The sequence below is a fragment of the Tauraco erythrolophus genome, chromosome 19 (genome assembly GCF_009769465.1).
Source record: "Tauraco erythrolophus isolate bTauEry1 chromosome 19, bTauEry1.pri, whole genome shotgun sequence".
Classification (NCBI taxonomy): domain Eukaryota; kingdom Metazoa; phylum Chordata; class Aves; order Musophagiformes; family Musophagidae; genus Tauraco; species Tauraco erythrolophus.
The window spans coordinates 16,279,892-16,298,730 of record NC_141483.1 but is presented as its reverse complement, the minus strand read 5'-3'; the positions used below and the strand labels follow the sequence as shown (position 1 = coordinate 16,298,730).

Here is an 18,839-nt window from a genome sequence, read left to right as displayed (position 1 = left end):
AGTTATTTATTATGCATTATTCACAGTGTGAGAGTCTTCAGCATAACCTGCTTGCCTGTTCGTTTCACCAGGCGCGGGTCTACAGCATCGGGAAGGCTTCCGTGGATGCTGGTTGAAAAAACGTGGTGGGAAGGCAGCGGGAGAGCCCAGCGGTGCCCGGCAGGAGCGGTGCCATTCGCGGCCAGGGTCACTGCCCGAAACCCGCAGCGGTGCGGAGCGGAGCCCACTTACCCTGAAGCAGCTGTTGCGGAGGCCGCTTCTGCCTTGGGGAGATGGTCTAACGCCTTCGTGGCTGTGCTCTCCGCGACGAGGAGGCGTGGAAGTGCCGAGGGCGAGCCAGCCGCAGCGGCGGGCTCCTCACTCGGTTTGTGGCCCGGGGGGAGGCCGGGCTCGCCCTCAGCCCCGCGGGTGCCCGGACCTCCGGCAGCGGAGAGCCGCCGGCCGCCCGGGCGGGAGCGACCTGCCCCGGCCGGGGGCCGCCGGCGGCGCGGGGAGGCCGCGCTCAGCCGCAGGACGTCCGGCGCAGGGCCGCGCCTGGCGCCGTCGGGCGGGGGGCGTCCGGGGCCCGACCGCAGCCCAGCCCCGGGGCGGGGCCGGGGGCAGTGCGGTTCCCTCAGAGCCGGGCCCGGAACGTGGCGCCGTGGGCCGGAGCGGGAGCGGGATCGGGAGCGGCTCGGCGGGGGGCGGCGGCAGCCCCCTGAGGAGGAGGAGGAGGAGCCGGAGCGCGATGGAGCAACAGGCGCCGCCGCCCGCCCCGCCGGGGGCCGTAGCGGGGGGCCGGGCTCGGCGGCGGCGGGAGCGGGACGCGGAGCTTCCCCGGGTGAGTTGACGCCGGACGGGCGGCGTGCCGGAGCGGCGGCGGGAGCGGCCCCTCGGCCCGGGCGGCCGAGGAGGCGGGAAGGAGGCGCCGGGCCGGGCGCGATCCCTGCCCGCGGGCGTCGGAGGGAAGTTGGAGGGGGGCGGGCGGGGAGAGCGCAGGCCCCGCGACCGGCCGGGCAGATCCCCCGGCGGGCCGCGGGAGTGCCGGGGGAAGCGGCGGCGGGCGGCTGGTGCCCGGCGGGGCTCCGGGGCCGCCAGGCCTGGCCGAGCGCTCGGCTCCCTTCACCCTGGCCTTCTTGACGGGCTGAGAGCGGCACCGCCTTCCCGGGAGCCTCCGCCTCGGCCGGCCGGCCCGGGCCAGCCTCCCGCCCAGCCCCGCCGCGGCGGGCCCGGCGGAGCGCAGCGCTGCGGGCGGGGAGCGCGGCCGCCGCCGGTCCTGCCCGGGTGCCGGCGCTTGGCGGCCGCTGCGGAGCGGGGGAAGGCGCGGCCGCGGTCGTGGGGCGAACCGCCGGGACCTGCTGTCGCCTGCGGGCGAGTGTTGCCGTGTGCGCGGCGCAGGCTGCAGCTCGCGGGAGGGGGCACCCGTATGCGAGAGAGCGCTCGGGCATCAGCGTGAGAGCTGTGTTCTCTCTGGGCTCCAGGGTAGGCAGGAACTCAGCTTGTCTTGTTGAAGTCTCCAGACTTTTTTGGTAAGCTTGTCAGATGCGCTGTGTAGTGCCGCAGAGCTCGTTACCCGCTTGGAACTCATGGTACAGGCACGCGTTCGCAGGCAGCCTGTGTCCGAACCGGGCATGCTGGCATTGGGAAAGTTGTCAGTAACTCGAGTAAAAGAGCTTTGTTACTGACAGAATTTGGAATCTGGACACTGGATTCGGTCAGTGCCTCTTGGATGACAGCAAACGTCACTGATGCAGCTCCGTTCACTGGAATACAGATTGGCGTTTAAGGAGATGGGTTATCTCTGCCAGCAGCCCGTGCTCCCGTAGTTTGATGTTGCAGGCACAGGGATGTCCCTGGTTGTCCCCAGTAAATGGACAGTTGAAATGACTGGGTGTCTCTGCCTTCTTTTCCTTCCTTCTCTTCTTTCCTTGGAGCTGTTAGTGTTTATTTTTGGATGTCTTTCATTTTTCTTGGAGGTTTGCACAATCTTAGATGTCATCCCTCTCATGCTTTCTTCTGGTGTTGAACAAGAGCTCTTCAGGTGCTAATGAAACCCTTTATAGGTTCTTTGGAAAGATTTTTTTGGTAAATGAATGAGTGAATGTGCCTTGAATTTTGAAATATTTTTGTCAGCAGTAGGGTTGGAAATCTTCCCTTTTTTGGGGGTGTGTGTGTGTGTCTGAAATAAACACAGTCATGCGTTTTTTGAAGTTCCAGGTCATACTAGTGTTTAAGACTACTGATTTTTTTGTTAGTGATAATATCGTTAACGATTATTATTACTGATACTCTGTACTATGCAAATCTTAATTTTCAAGAGGGGAAATCCACTGCTGCAACAGCATCAGTCTGTGTGCATATTTCTGCCGGGTATTGATAAAGGCTTGTTGTCTGGCTGCTTCACTTGATCACATTATCCCACTCTTGACTGAAGTTGAAGACCTCTTCCTTGTCCATTGTGTATCTTTTCCTCCCTGCCTGGATGCCAGTTACTTCCATTCCTCCTGGGCAGGTCACTTGAGAGGGGATGTTGTGATGAGAGGTTCCAGGTGAAGTACCTACCTCCCTGCGTACCCATGACTGCTGTTACTGCCGCTCTGCTGACAGAGCTGTGCTCCCAGATGGCACATAACCCTTCAGAGAAGACAACAGTTGTGCTACAACTGTTGAATGGTTTGTTGCAGACAACAAAATCCAGGGAGTGTGTACACCTGCTGCTCTAACAAGTCCTCCTTGAGTGGCTTTCCTGTTCAGAGCTGGCTTTTGCCGTATTGCGAACTCGTCCATCGTTACTGTGTCTCTCTGCCTGTGGCTGACAGTTCAGAGGAAAAGGTCGGATTCCTTATTGATAATTGACAGTTTAGTTATTATTGACAATAACTAAATTCAAGATTCTGTGCTGCCTTTAGCTTATACTAGATCTTTCTTTTATGTTAATGATAGATCTGTTGGATGGCAGTGGGAGCAAACAACTTTTTAGACTTAGAAGGTCAACTTTCATTTCTTTTCTATGTCTCAGTGTCGTACTGACTGTCTCTGAATGATAAACTGAGCTTCTTTCTGCTTTAATTTCTCATTCTTTTTCATATCAGTTTTTGCATTACTTTACATTTCTTCTGTACCATGTTTTCACTGTTTCTCCTGTTCTTTAAGAATTTTGACTGTTTTGTATTCTTCCTGTGAAGTGATTGGCATTAACATACTGTATGTGATATGTTGATGCTGAGGGACTGTTCCTGATGTATAAGAGGACACTCTAATGAGATTAACAAGGACCTGGAAAATGTGAACTCGTGAGTTTCTTTTAGGCTTTCAGATGCTCAGACACAAACTTGAATTTGCATTCATTAATTTATGTTTGAAGGTTATCTCTGAGACCAGTGAAGCTAGATTTTTGTTTTTCTGAGAAAAGGAAAAAGCTAAGTGTTGCCTGTTCAGTTCGAATCTGTTTTGCAGGCTGCACAGATGCCTCGTGCAAGGCATACGTGGCCTATGGCCTGTAGGTTTGACATCGTTGTGCTAAAGTTTCAGTAAGTATGTGCTGACTTCCAGCTGCTCGTACAGTGGAAGCATTCTGAATACACAAAACTAAATAATCTATTTATATTATCTATATATGAAAAATACACAGTATGACATATTTTTTCTAACTTCTAACTAACTGACTGTCAGTGTTGTATGAGGATTGATCTATTTCAGGCATATGTAACGCATCTGTTACTGTGGATCTACCCATCTATGGTACAAATACAACTTTTAGACAGAATCTTGTCTCTATCTTTATTTAAAAATTAAGGTCTTAAGAATTGAGGAGTATCTTCTGTTTGCTTTCATTTGCTTTTAAATTATGAAAGCACTGTTCTCTATTTCAGAGTGAGTTTCTTTAAAAATTTAAGTGTTCTTTTACCAGTACTTGAGAATTCAGTTACACCTTACTGAACGTTCAAGAGGTATGTGTAATTTCAATTTCATGTTCCATAGACTTCTGGGATCTTCTTTCATGTTTTAATTACTTTTTTGAATCTATCGTTACTATGGTAATTTGTAACACCTGGGATAATTCTGCATTTTAACTATTCTGCATGTGTTAGGTTACTTCAGTTGGTTTTCTTTTATCTTCTGCCTGTTTGATGCCTGTCTGTTTCTGCAAAATAGTGAATAATTGTTCCTTTTATCTTCCCTGTACTTTTCTCAGTTTTTACAGACCGTTACTTACTCCTTTTGGTTTTTCCTAACTTTCATAGTCTATCTTAGTCTCTCTTTGCATATGGAAATTGATCTGTATCTGATTATCTGTTACCTGTCTCTTACCTTTCCTACTTATGTATCTTTATGTGCTTGTGTGGTGGTGGTGGGATCAAAACTAACACGGTATTTAAAATGTGCTTCCTATTGTAAACTTTTGGAATGGCATAATCGTTTCCTGTTTCTCCTTTCCCAGCAATTCTCATTCTTTTACTTGTGTCCTTGACTGTCCGTGAGCATGGAGACGATGCTTCCAGGAGAATTTCTCTAAGGGCTCTAAAATGTCTTTTGTTAGCGGTAAGGGTATGTTTGGGGCCGGTTATTGTGGTAACAGCTAAGGGTTTTTTTTTTTCCCCAATCACTTCGTGTTCGCTGACATTGAGTGTTACCTGCTATTTATTTCCCAGAATACACTGAAGATTCCTTTGTGCTGTGGGCAGTTAGTTTTACATTTGACTATCACTTTGCTTCATTAGTGTACAGTTTTGGTTGCTCGCCAGCGTAGTGCCCAGAGCAGTTAGATCTGAGAGGCACGGAAAGTTGTGTGCCACAGTCAGAAAATGAGAAAGACAAATGTGTAGCCAGTATCTTGAATTCACTAGGCAAATTCGCCCAGAAATTTGCAGGTGACACCCACACTCATGCAGTCCCCCGTTTTCTCTCTTGCTAATGTCCTTGCTGATATAATTTTGTATATATTTCCTAGTCTGATGGTTGATATGACCAGCAGACACCTGAGAAAGAGGCTGCAGGGTACCATTTTAGAGTTTAGATAAATTGTCTCCAGCTATTTGGTGGTTAATCCTTTAGAATAAAGTAGAACCCATCCTTTACCCTGAACATGCCTGACCAGTTGTGCACTGGGGAAAATCCCTCTTAATAAGCCCTACATATAGCTGACTGAAGCTTTGAAATGTTAACCTGCTTCCAGTTTCCTCAGAAGTTTACAAAAGAAGGGTTTAATTATCTATGATAAATAGTATATATAATGGAAAATAAAATAATTCTGTGTTGGAAGACTGCTCACCTTATAAAAAAGATCATAGTTTTTATTATCTTTTAGTACAATGTGGTCCAAAAGGATCAAGGACCTCATGGGCCCAGGTGCTCAAAGGAGGAGTCACCCAGTCTCAGTGAGCTTCCAGTTTGATTTGGGATGCCGTGTAACCAACAGGCATAATGATCAAAACCCAGAAGGGGGAGAGCAACAGTAACTCAGGATGGCTTATGCATGACTGAAGAAAAAGTTTTTTTCATAAAAAGTCAAACGTAGAAAGAGTGTCGTGGTCTCTTTTGGCTATCTCCTCCTTCATCACTAGTTGGTGTAGTATCTTTACTTGAGGCACTTCTTGAGGAAGGGCTGACAGGAGCTTCGAGGTCACCGATGTGAGGAAAGTGGGAATGAAAAATGTGCACTAACTTCATGCGTATTGCTCACAGCTTTTCAATTGTTGTAAATTATTACATTTGACATTAGATGTATGAAAGGATTGTGACATGATCCGAATAGTGTTTTGCAGTGTGGTCGCAGTGAAATCAGGTTAGTTTCTCAATGTATTTAAAAATAACATCTGTACAACTTAGTTCTTTCTTGGTTTTGGTGTATTTACTTGAAAATAGAATTTTGTTTCTTAACTGAAGTATTTTGCAAAAGTGTAAGTGAGAGCATGATTTAGTCTGCATAACCGTTAGTTTTTAAAATTATGTATGAACCAAAAAGTACTGTTTAAATTTAGCTATGGATTACATAGTTCTTGTTACAATTTTTAGCAACATGTAGCGTAGCTCAAATTAGCATGGATTTAACTGGTGTTAAAGTTGCAGATCTCTCCAAGTTCGGTACTGGAAACTCACAGTTGCTTCTCATTTTTAGAAAATTCTTTAGAAAAGACTTTTTTTTTAAAAAAAAATCAATTTCCTTCCTGTTGCTAAGTTCATATTTAAAATACTTTTGTCTCTAATTACAGTGAAAATCCTACGTAGTAAAATATTTTCAAAACAATATGCTCCAGAAGCCTAGACGTATATTTCATTAGGAAATTTACTAAAATGAGGTGGTTGTTTGGTTTTTTTTACAGAATAGTGCTGTAAGTTATGATTTTATGTTCAAGTTATTTATTCCTTTTGATTTATTTATGCTTCTGGTGACTAATAAGCTTTCTCAGGGTTTCCTGATCTTTGTGTTTGAACATCTGCTCGTGTAATAGCTGCTAAATCTTCATATTGTTCTTGCAACTTCTCAGGTCCTGGCAAACTGGCCGCATGATGAAGTTTCTGGTCACACACACGTGGGAGTTATCGCACGGCTTGGCGCAAAGCGGCGTGTGCAGCTCTGACCTTTGGGCTGATGCTCTAACCTGCCAGTGCCTGAGAATATATGAAGTTGCTGTTTGTAAACTCGATTGAAGTAGCAAAAAAGTATGCCAGTGTGTTTAAATATGTACTGCATATGGAACGAATTTTCAAGGATGCAGAAATTTGCTTTTTATAGTATCGTTAATAATAATAATAATTCAAGCTACATATTAGCTTACATTAGCAGGAGTACTATATAAAGGGCAATGACACAGATGAGAGGAACAAAGTTTTTAGTTGGGTCTGCTGTAGACAGGACAAGAAACAGTACATTTACTGATATAAAGATTTGGGGTGCATATTAGGAAAAATATTTTAATGGTGAAAATAATGAAGCAGTGTAATGAGATTGCCCAACTAAAACCTGGAGTCACCTTCAGTAGAAAAGTGTAGAGACAGTTTGGACAAACACCTGTCAGAAAAAAGTGGGTATAATCATATGGAAAAGAAGAGATCAGCAGTTTCGAATTTGATGCTTTTCTATTGTTGTTCGATTTCAGAAAAATAACAAGAAAAGTCTGTAGATCATTTTGACGCTTGAGACAGGATGTCAATTTGCAGCTCGGTTACCCTTCCACCTAAAAATATGCCTCAACTTGCTCTGGTAATATATTCAAGCCCTGCAGTTGTGTTGTGCTAACAATACGTGACATTCTTAAGCTTTGCCGGTCTGCAGGACTGACGATGGATGACACCAACCTCGGTTATAGTAGTCTAAACCCTGACTCAATATTTTCGGGTACTTTGTATGTGACCTTACGTAGGTGTTACCTGTCGCCAAATGCGGTTACTGCAGAATTCACAGCTATCTTGTAATCAGTTGTGCAAAAACTCTTGCTGAGTTTTTGAGTGTCCTTGGGAGAGAGTAGGGTATACGTAACGAAACCAGCTGCTGACTGCAAATGACTGGCTGACAAAAAAAGGAATGTGGAAAGTTAAATGAGGAGAAAGGATGTACCAAAATCAATGGAACTGGGACTTTCTACAGCTCACTTTAAGTAATAATCTTTGTCATTAGAAGACTTAAACGTGTTTTTCTTTGTTATTTCGTATTGCCTGAAGTTGACAATGTGGGAAGGTGGCTCTGCCGATGATGACTGTTCTGTTGCTAAAATAAGTCACGTGCCCTGCTAATTTCTGTGAGTATACCTAGTTCCAAAGACTCATCCTTCCCTTCCCATTTATGAGCAATTTGCAGCCTGCGGGTGGCTGGACGTAGAGGTTTGTGAGCAGAGGTACCAGTGCAAGTTCTTTGGCTGGAAGAGAATTTATACATTCTTCCATTGTCTTTGCATGCATGAGCTTCTGTGTGATCTGTGTATCGAACGTCACGTACACTGGCATCATCTTCACATTCACACCTGCCACCTATTCAGAGAAACTTCCTTACCTAGTGACTGTGCTTGTGTTGTGGACTCAAATAGCATGGCCAAGGAGGAAAAATTTGTGAAGGTGTGGAGTGCAGCATACTAAAATAGAGTACAGCTGGTTTTGTGCCTGAAGAAGGCAATATGTCTTCTAGAAGACATCCTTCATAAGCAATGATATGTTTTAGAAGGCTCTCTTCTGTTACTTCTGTACCCTGCAAAAGGTCAGTAGATAAACAATTACTGTTTTAAGAATTTGATTCTGAATTCATAATTTGTTCTGCAGTAATGCTGGTGGCTTTAATTTCTGCTGTACAGTTCTAATATGTTGATTTTTCTTTTTTAAATTTCCCAAGTAGCATTTCTTAACACTAACATACAATATCTGTAATTTCTTCCTCCTCCCCTCAGATTTCTTTCTTTGGATCAAAATCTTCTGGAAGAAGTCCTGACAGTCCCATGTTGAGCAAAGCTGAATTTGTTGAGAAAGTTCGTCAGAGCAATCAGGCTTGCCACGATGGTGATTTTCATACAGCAATCGTGTTGTACAATGAGGCTTTGGGAGTTGATCCTCAGAACTGCATTCTCTACAGTAACCGTTCGGCAGCCTACATGAAAATCCAACAGTATGACAAGGCCCTGGATGATGCGATCAAAGCACGACTTCTAAATCCCAAGTGGCCAAAGGTAAGAAAGAGTATTTGTCTTCTGGGGAAGGAGTAACTGCTTTGGGATCATTGTTCACATATGTAACACTTAATGTAAGCAAGTACATATCTTTCTGTTCTGAAGTCTGGTTTTGCCAAAAGCTCCAGATAATAATATCTTTTGTATTTAAAAGTTATTTGGCTTGAATTTCCTGTTGAGTATTAAACTGTTTTCAGTTTTCAGCCACCCTTGGCTGGCCTTTTACATGCTAATGAAGTTTAATAGCACCTGCTCGAGATTCCACTTCTCCTCTCTGTCCCTCACACAGTCTTACTAGCCAGTTTAGCTAAAGATGCGATGTAAGTGCCGACTCATCACCTAGTTTCTCTCCTCAGAAACTATGGCAGGTAGCAAGCGTAATGCTCTCCATCAACTGGACTCCAAACTACTGAAGTTAAGTTTCCTTTTATTTCAAAGCAGATTACTGGAAGTCTTGTATTCTGTTTTTCAGTTGTTTATTAGCTTCTAGAAAAGCCTTATCAGACGCTTCTTTAAGACTCTTGTTAAGTACTTTACGTGTGCTCTAAGCACAAATCCAATCCCTGCTCATATCAGCTCCATGTGCTGAGATTGTGTGTGTGGCTTTAAACAACATCGCCTGCTCTCCCTTTGCTCGTCGCTCGTTGCCTGTGTCTTGTCTGGATGTTTAGTAGTACGTTAACTAAAACATGAGTATTAGTCTAGTGGCCAGCTGCTTAGCGATTACATTTCCCAAGTGCCCATCGTTTCATTTGCTCTGCTGCAGTAAGTAGGCTCACTATTTTTTCATGCCTGCATAGTCTATTTCCATATGGAACTGGAAGCTGTTGTATAAAAGATATATATAAACCAGCGTTCTTTCTCGAATGTTTTTCCTAGGTATGTGTATATGGTTTGAGGACTGAGTACGGCGAGAGCTGCTGTTTCTGCAGCTCCAGAGACATCACCTTGCTAACAGGCGTGTGTCTGCTCGTTCCCCCTCGGAAGGAATGACAGGGATTGCAACATCCGAGTGTGTTTGAGGGCAGCAGACTGGTGTTATCTTTTCATCAGTACGACCTGTGTGCCCAGTGTCACTGTTGTCTCGGCCCTCAGTCCCGTGCAGGCTGTGACAGCTTGTCTGCTGGGCACATCTTCCTGCTGTAATTCTTCCAGTCTCTCACCAGGAGAGAGCATCCTGCAGGGATTTTAATTTGATGCCTCTTTCTCAAGGAAAAGAGCCTGACTTTTCTTCTCCCTTGCACCCCCCCAGTCAAAATTTGGTATCTGAACTCTGGAATTTCTGGAGTGAAGAAATCTTCTCTTAAGTTTCTCTCTTTAGTGAGACCGGAAAATTGCTTTAGAAGAACATTATTGGAAGTGTTTTCTAAAGCTCTGCCCACTCATTATCACAAAAGGAAGACCATGGGCCAGGGGAGATCCTTCCCTTTTGTTGATCCTATTTTTTGGAACTGCTATCTTGAATTGCAGCACTTTAATTTGTGCTTTTCTTTCACGTTTTCACACTTAACTTTTGTACTTTCTTTTTCTTTTGACTTTTATACTCCTGTTTAATCTTTCTTAAAAAGCTTTAATGTGTTCTCCCTGTCATTTTTGCTAAGCCTGTCTGTAGTTTACTGTTTGTATCAGTTCACATTAGAAAGAAACTCTTGCTTTGGCAGAGAGATGATTTATAAACTTTTAAGTTTTTGGTTTTTTGTGTTTTTTTTTTTTATTAACTTCTGTCTTGTATTACCAAATGTCATAAAAGATTTCGCATCAATTTTCGTGAAGGACTTTGTTTAAAAAAAGAAAATTGCATTACCATCATTTAAACTCTAGATTTCCAGGTCAGTTGTCCGAAGGCAGGGAGTCAGAGAGTGTAAAAGCACACACAGGTGCTTTTGCTTAGTTTTGTATCCTGTTTCTAAGAAGTCTGGTAGTGATTTACTGTAGAGCTCACTTAGATGAAAAGTTATGAAAAGACTTCATAAAAGAATACTTTCATAATGCCAGCCAGAGATAGAAGTATAACAAGACCTTTGAAATGATTCATTGGAATAGATTTGTGGACCAAAATAGAAAGTAAGATGGAACAGAAGATTTTCTAGCTAAAAGGCTTGCTGTGTTAAACGAAGGCATTGTTATCAATCAGGTAAATATGGAAATAATAGACTGTGTATTGATGCACTACTAAGGTGGAATAGTTTGAAAAACCCCACATTTTTAGTAATGAAAAAATGACACTATGTTATAGAGTTAAAATCATGAACTAACTCTGTTTTGATTCCATTCCTGTATTAAATGTCCACCTAACCTTGAGCAAACTTTGCCTTTGCAAGGGCAAAGAAAGGGGTCAGTGTCTGGAAAGCTCACTGGAACGTCCAGTTGAAAGTGCAAGCCTGTTAGCCTTGAAAGCCACACGTGTTAGCGGAGATCCGCCAACGACAGAGACAGGGTGAAATTCTTCTGCTTTCTACGCACCAGCTGTAGCAACCGTCCCTGCGTGCTTAACCTCAGTCAGTGTGTAAGAGAAGCACTAATGGCTTTAATTATTTTACTGCAGTGAGGTGGCTATTTATCTGCTTGTATGGACTGATGAATTCTGCATCTCTCTAGACGGAACTGTGTTTTTTTCAATTTTTTTTGGCATTTCTGTGGAATGGTGGCAGAAAAGGGCAGTGCAGCAGAGGGATTTTGGTGCTTGCAGTAGCTGGAGCTCTTGGATTATTCTCCTTCCTTTATGGAAAAACCACAGAGAAGTCTGTTTCTGTTTTATTTAGTTGAAGGACACAAATATAAATGAGTATTCTGACTGAACTGGAAGACAGCTTTTGGTCAGATGAGGAAGAGGTCAAGTCAGACGTTATCCTGGCTTCTGGGTGGGTTTTTTGTTCCTCTTCCAGTTTTACTGACAGATAAATAAGGTGTTTACTTACGACTCTGATTACTTTGTGAAATGCCCACCCTCTGTTTGGGTGGCAGCAGTGGGAACGCCGGGCAGCATCGATGTGCTTCGCCACTGTCCCGATTCCTGGGAGCAGTGCTTCGCCAACAGCAGCGCTGTGGAAACCGCAGCAGAGACAGGAAATCCTGGCATGGAGGCAGCTCAGTTGTGTGTTGTATGTTTTCCTCATTTTCAACATTTATGTTTTCTGAAACATGTATTTGTGTGTTTATTAGTCGATTAATTCTAATTTTAGCTAGAACAAGGAAGGGTGTACTTTGGGGACTGATTAACTAGTCTGGTATGTTTTGAACACAGAAATTTCAGGTTGGATTGGATATCTGATATCAGAAAATATGCAGTGGTGTTTATAAACTTATTACAGGTCTAGATGATGGTTAGTCAGGCTTGGTTTGCTGAGCTGTCCCTGCATAGTACATGGATTATTTTTTTTGTGTATGCAACTTTGTCAGTGTGAGACAACAGGAGGACACTGTCTAAAATTGAATGCTTATGTTGCATATTGCAATATCAAAGCTGCTTTGTAGACTTTTTAAAAATAATTATTTGATTTTTAGTGATAGAACATAACCAGGAAAATGAAAACTTATGCATATAAAATGTAAGCAATTTTATTAATTAGCCAGAAGGGGGAGCGTTAACAGGTACAACTGGTGTTCTGTTTGAAAGGCCTGAGTATTAAATACAGAACTCAGCTTCCTTTTGCTTGAAGTTGGAAAATTAATTTGAATCCAAGTTTTCTGAGACTTAAGCTACTAAATGTAAATGTATTTATTTCTTTTCCTCCTTTATCTTGCGTATGCAATTTGTTAATTCTTACATTCTTATTTTTTAAACACCCGCATTTACAGTGCTAATGGGAAATATCACAATCTTACACGTGTTTGAAATAAATGTATTTTCACTCTCTAGCCAGGCCAATACATTAAGCTGATCCTTTCTTCAGAGGATGGCAAACAAAACCAAAAACTACTGGGAAATAAAACTGAAAATAAACAGTGTAGAAATCGAGAAAGGTATTGTTCTTGCTTTCAAACACAGTTGTCTATCAATTTGAATTTTCATACAGCTTATATTTTCATATAGCTTATATATGAAATATATATATATTTCAGGTATATTTGTACAAATACATCTGCTTATCTACTGCAACTGTAACCTAGACATGGACAATGAATAGCCTGGCTGAATATGGCATGCAGATCTTGGCCTTCGAAAACCTTTTTGTGGTATTGAAATTGTTAGAAACACAGCAGCCAGAATGCACCTCTGCAAACATGCACGGCATGGCTTGAGTGATCCAGCATGCCTCTTCGAAAGGTTTTGCTGTTTGCAGCAGTGCTGGTTTGAATCTTCTATAACTGCTGAAGAAACATGGGGCACATGCGGAGGTAACACTTAACATATTTTTTTCCAAAATATTCGAAGAAAAGCTTGAATGGTGATTTTTTTCCTGATAGTCAAAAATAAAAGTAAAAAGACCCATTATCATCAAAGATCTGTATTCTGGCCTTCAAATGTACATAAAGTTTTGGAAATACTCTTCAATTCAGTTACACTACAAATGTCTGGGCCTGCACCTGTCGGAAATGCTTCAGATCCCACAGTTGCTTGGATATATTTTTGTTATTTTTTATTGACTGGGCTTGACTGTGTTTCTCCTCGTACACAAGGACTTACATGTTTACGTACTTAACCTATGTCCTGTGTTGGTAGTTTTTGCTCCGCTAGACCCAGCCACGTAAAATAGCGTTTATGGTGTCTGTGGTCACTGTTTCAATGAAAGCTGCAGTCCTGGGCAGTGTGTTCTGCTGTACTTCTCAGATGTTTTTACTTGCATTTTTGTAATATACAAAAGTAGATACATTAAATTCTGCAGGTTTTGCTTGGTAGAGCAATATTTTGATGTTTACGTCTTTATGTTTAAAAAAGAAAAAAAAGTTTTTCATTGAAATCCCCCAGATCTTCCTTTCCCTAACGGCTGTTTCTAGGAAGCCCTGTGGGAGGCTGGTTCCAATCTTCACATTCTCTGTGATTTTATGAAGCATTTTCTGAGTTCAGAGTTTCTTTGGGGGATGGGGAATGAAATGTCTTTGAGCAAAAAACTTTCTGGTGTTTGAGAATCCCAGCATTACTGAGGTTGGAAGAGGCCTCTGGAGTCCAGCACCCCCTGCTCAAGGCAGGGTCAGCTACAGCAGATGGTCCGTGATGTTGCAGCAGTACACCTAAATTACACAGAGCAGCTCGTTCTTATAATGCAATAGTAAAGAGGTATCTGAACAAGTTGAAAGGTGGCATTTAAAATGGATGAAAAGAAATGTTACTTTCAAATACTCTGTTCGTGCTGTGTGGGAGTTGGTTATCACAGTATATTACAGAAACCATTAGTGTAGGCATACTTGGAAGGGTCTGGAAACTTGATGAAAGCATCAGAATTACCAAAAAGTCCAGGATGGGGTAGATGGATGAGAAATAAGCTTTAATTTCTGTGGGCATGGGTCACTCATTAGTGCAAATTTTTTGGAGGATGAGAGAGAAGGCTAACTTGTATTTTCAGATTTCTGTTTCCTGTGTCGTTCTGGGAAGCATCTGTTGCCGACAGCTATTGGCAGGGACTGGCCTGGGTGGAGCACGAGTCGCACCCTGACTTGAGTTCCTAATGGTGTGTTTCAGTCTGTGCTAAGTTAAAAACATGAAATATTTGTAAGGTGAGGAGCAGACACTTCATTTGTTATATTAAGATGTGGTGGCTGAGATGCGCTTTGTCCAAATCACATAGACATTTCCTCAGGCATATAAGAATCAGGGTTTTGGCTGTTGTGCTTTTTTTTTTTTGCTTTTTAAAAAAACCCAAACAAACCACACACTTGTCTTTTATTCTTTTGCACTGAAATCTGAATTTGATCTTCTGGTGGCTAGAAGGTTTGTTATTACATCAGCTACACATGCAGAAGGAAGCTGAGACCGAGCACCTGTGGAGCCCGAGGAGCGGCCAGCGTCCGCCTGGCCACCAGGGTCCTCTGTGCGGGTGCAGCACCCGGCCCCCCGGGGTGCCCCTCCGGCCCCCCGGGGTGCCCCTCCGGGCCCCAGCCCCCCGAAGTGCCCCTCCGGCCCCCCGGGGTGCCCCTGTGGCCCCCCGGGGTGCCCCTGCGGCCCCACGGCTCTGTTGGTGGGCGGCCGCGCCGCGCCGGGCTGTGCAGTCGGGAGTTTTGCTCTGCGTTTCGAGGCCGCATCTGATAATACGCGTGAGCGGAATTGCTCAGGAATTTGCTGCGAGTTGGAGCACTGGGACTGCAACTGCAGCAATCAGTACAGGGTCTTCCAGGCCCTCTGCTTGGGCAGTGCTTGATTTCCCTTGTCTGAGTCACGCAGAAAGTGTCAGGGATGGCTTTGTCTTTAGCATTTGTGGTGTTTGACTTTCTGTTTGTTTTTTTTTGTTGGCAACATTAAGCCAAACTTGCCAAACAAACCAAGCACACTTGTTTTGTCTACTGTGCACTTTGCAAGCCTCCAGATGTACACAGGTTAGAAGGTACTCATACCAAAAGAATCATTCTGAAAAGTGACTTTAAAACAAAAACACAAATAGCAACAAAACTATGGCATGCACAGAGTTTAATAGTAAATGCTATCGTAGCATTTTCTAAGTATTGTGGAATTTTCCAACTGCCTAAGTGTTTTCTGCCTTTGACCAGCTGGGAAAGGAGATGTTCAAAAACCTTTCTGTAATCGGAAAGTAGCAGCCCTGGAGGCATGTGTGGGGGTTTAATTAAGGTAACCTGTGTCCAGGTGCCAGCACAGGAGGTAATACAACATAGTGGTGAGAGTATTTTTTCCTTTGGTTTTCAAAGTGCCTAAAAGGAAAAAAAAAAAAAAAAGCTGGCTTTATTTAAAATAAATGTCTGAGCATTTGCATCATTCCAGTTCTCAGGCTACTGGAAAAAATTATGAACATGTGGCAGAATAAGAATAAATTCGTATGTGTCTTTATACCTAATTAGGGAGAACAGAAGGAGGTTTTAATGATAATGTTGCATGTAACACTGGGGAAAGGTTACACTCCCAACTTCTGCTACCAATTGATTTGCCTCTGACTTCAAGTTCTCAGAAGCACAGGAAAGTTTTACATTTCTGATACTTTACACTGGGCAAAAAAGTAATTTAAGATACTTATTCTATCTTTACCATCTGAATGTCTAAACTTTTTAGTACTGAAAAACTTGAGTAATGAAAAATAGGGCTTATTATGATAATTTATTTTCTTGGAGAATAAGTGTTTTGTGTTGACTGAGGAGGTTTGGGTGTAATTTTTGAAATTGCAATAAAGATCTTGTCTTATTTCTAGGGAGAAATAATTGTGACTAATTCCCAAAAATAACTATCAACCTTGCTTTGGTTACAAGATGCCATGGGTGGCTGTTTATAATTTTATGTAACAGCTGTTGCCTATCTGCATTTCTTGTGACATGTGCAGGTTTGTCACTGCTGCTTCCCATGGGCACAGGCCAGCACAACATATTTGGTCTTGAATATTAAAACGTTGCCCCAGGTTTGCAGGCTCTTTCCTCTCCATGAAGCTGGAGAGACTAGAGGTATCTGGTAAGACTTACTGATGTGGGTTTTTTTTTTATGGCTTTCCCCAGGAGATACAGTAAAAAGACTACTTCCCATGCTGTTCCTTTTCTTGTGCTACGTCTTCGCTAGTTCTGCTAGTGTCGGTGGATACATGTTTTTTTTCCCAAGTATTAGGCTTGTTTTCTGTTACTATACTGCCTTTCATCACTTTCCTACTAGCATAAATGAAAGCATGAGCTCTACTACCGAGTGTGTGCTTGTAGCTTGCATGAAAGCTCCTTTTTGTCACCTTTCTTACAGGGGAAGCTCAAAACCTGTAAGCAACTTCACGTGTTTAACTGACTAAATCTGATTGTTAGACTCATTTTACTTGAGGAGTGATAGCTACTTCATAAGAGCCTTTGAGAAGTAGAATTATGCAAAGTGATTCGTAGGTAAATATTTAAAAGTCAGGTCCAGCCATGTGTGGTTAGTTGTGAAATGTGTACGATGTGGAAATTAATATTTTTATTTCACGGTGGTTCTTAGGTATGTGATGTCAGAGATATTTCCATCCATCACTGTAATTCTCATCATCTTGCAATGCGTCTTTTTCTTTTTTTAGTTTGTGGTTTGTTTGGTTTGGGTTTGGTGGGTTTTTTTTTCGGTTGGGTTTTTTTTTTTTGAGTATCCAGTCTTCAAACATGCAATATTCTCTGAATTTATTTTTCTCCTGTTCCAGCTGATGCTATTACAAGTTTGGCTTTGATGACTTTGTCATACTGAAGTCTTTATTGATATGAGTTTTCTAAATGAGCACTTTGAATTACTTGGAATAAAGAGGGAAAGAAGGCTGGACCTGATGCAGAAAGTAAATTGAAGCAGATTGTAAAACTGTTACCTGATAGAAATTACAACCTAAATCTAGCAAGAACATGGATATTTTTATGGTTTTGGGTCATCAGTACAGTTACACAAGGATAATTTGTGAATTTATACAGAAGAATTAAAAAAGATACTTGATAATCTTTTAGAAACTGTATTTTCACTGCTCTTTTGATTGGAGTTTTCTTTTCAGCCTGCTGTCTCTCCTTGAATCAGAAAGAAAATCCCAGTGACAGAACACTTGCTGCTGTTTGATGTCAAGAGACATTCTCATGTTAGTTGCTAGTAAAATCCTGCCAAGTTTTAAAAGCTCTCTTGCAATGTGTCTGTGCAGTTGAACAGATGAAAGGCTCTGCTGGTAGAGAGGGCATGTTATTTCTGGATTATCAACAAGTCACTGGTTGAGAGAGATGAGTAGCCTGGTTTGGTCCACTGTGTCCTGGTACAGAAATGGAGATCGAGGAAACATTTTCAGTTGAAGATATTCTGTTTTGACTTATGAAAGACTCTGAGCTTTTAACTTGTGTTTGTGGGTTTTATTGTCTTTAGAAACATGGATTATTCTGTTTAGCCCAAAGAAAGAGAACCCACCAAATAGGTAGTTGTCATAACTGAAGAACTGGTTTTGGAACCTTGTTTTCTGCATACTCAGTGATACAGGTAGTATGTGACTGAAAAGGACCGAAACAAATAATTTAATCCAGTCCCATTTAGACAATTGTCATACAATCCCTTTCATAAATCGATCCAACTCTATTTTGAAACAAGGTAGGTTTTTAAATCCCAGTTCTTTGAACTGGAGGTTGTTTTAGTGTTTTAGCACGGTAATGGAAGTAGGTTGTCAGGCAGCTATAAATGGTATGCAGAGATATTTATTTTGTAGGGGTTTGATGGTAGTTTATATACAAGTTGGTTAGAAACTTCTCATTGTTGAGCTTGTCAAATCAGAATTTCTGTTAAACAGGTGATGTTTAATTTATTTTAAGTTTACCTGAGAGATTGCATAGGAAGTAAAGCAGGTGATGCAAATAGAAAGCAGCCTCCTCTGGTTGATATAAGATCTTTTACATACAAAAGGAAAGCCAAATGTGATCTGAGCAAACTCCATCACGTTCAAGTTCATTTAATGCTTTCATAGCACGGTAACTCATTTAGCAGTAACTAGATACTAGTTTTGATTGCATGGGAAAACAGGCCCCTTCACAAGTGGAAACAGTTTGACCAGGCCCTTGACAAGAGGTCTAGTGATTTTCAACACCAAACGAACCACATAAAACAAATGCCCAACTTCTTTCTGAGTATTGTACAAAAAACAGGAGTTAATTTAACCTTGACCAAATTAAGGCATGTGTTGAATTTCCGTAATTCTAATACATAACCATGCCATTTTCCTTCTTTATGTCACTTGGAGTGGCTGCGTTTGCCTTGTTACTTACACATGGTTAACTTCTATACTGCTTTGAGGGGTTTGGCAAACATTTTGTGCTGTCCGAGCTCAAAAACTTGGGACTATGCTTCCCAGCCCACCCTCAGATAATGTGAGGAGAAAAATCTCTGTTCTTGAGAGATAATCCGCAAGTATGAATGTAGATGGGAACTGTGCCTAGTGAAATTCCAAAGTAACCTCTTTTGATCTAAGATTTGGTCTTTGGGGAAGAGCAGGCAGTATTTGGGTGAGAATAACTAAATGCTTTTTGGCATTGATTTATGATCTTAATCTCCTGACAGAAAAGTTGTTCATTAACAGGAGATGAAATGACTTTGTTGGACTCGTTGAATGCATTTGGCTAATAGGACATTCACGACCAGACTCTAACATG

The 18,839-nt window shown here is 42.4% G+C and overlaps 1 protein-coding gene across 2 annotated transcripts in view; it reads left to right on the top strand.

Annotated features, from left to right (window-relative positions):
• Positions 1 to 727: 727 nt before the first annotated feature.
• Positions 728 to 18,839, top strand: part of TTC28 (tetratricopeptide repeat domain 28) — a 156,944-nt gene continuing 138,832 nt past the window's right edge. For both annotated transcript variants that reach the window (XM_086623402.1, XM_086623403.1), the window contains exons 1-2: positions 728 to 820; positions 8,358 to 8,633. In XM_086623402.1, the coding sequence (XP_086479528.1) occupies positions 728 to 820; positions 8,358 to 8,633 (369 nt within the window). The remainder of the gene's footprint in view (positions 821 to 8,357; positions 8,634 to 18,839) is intronic.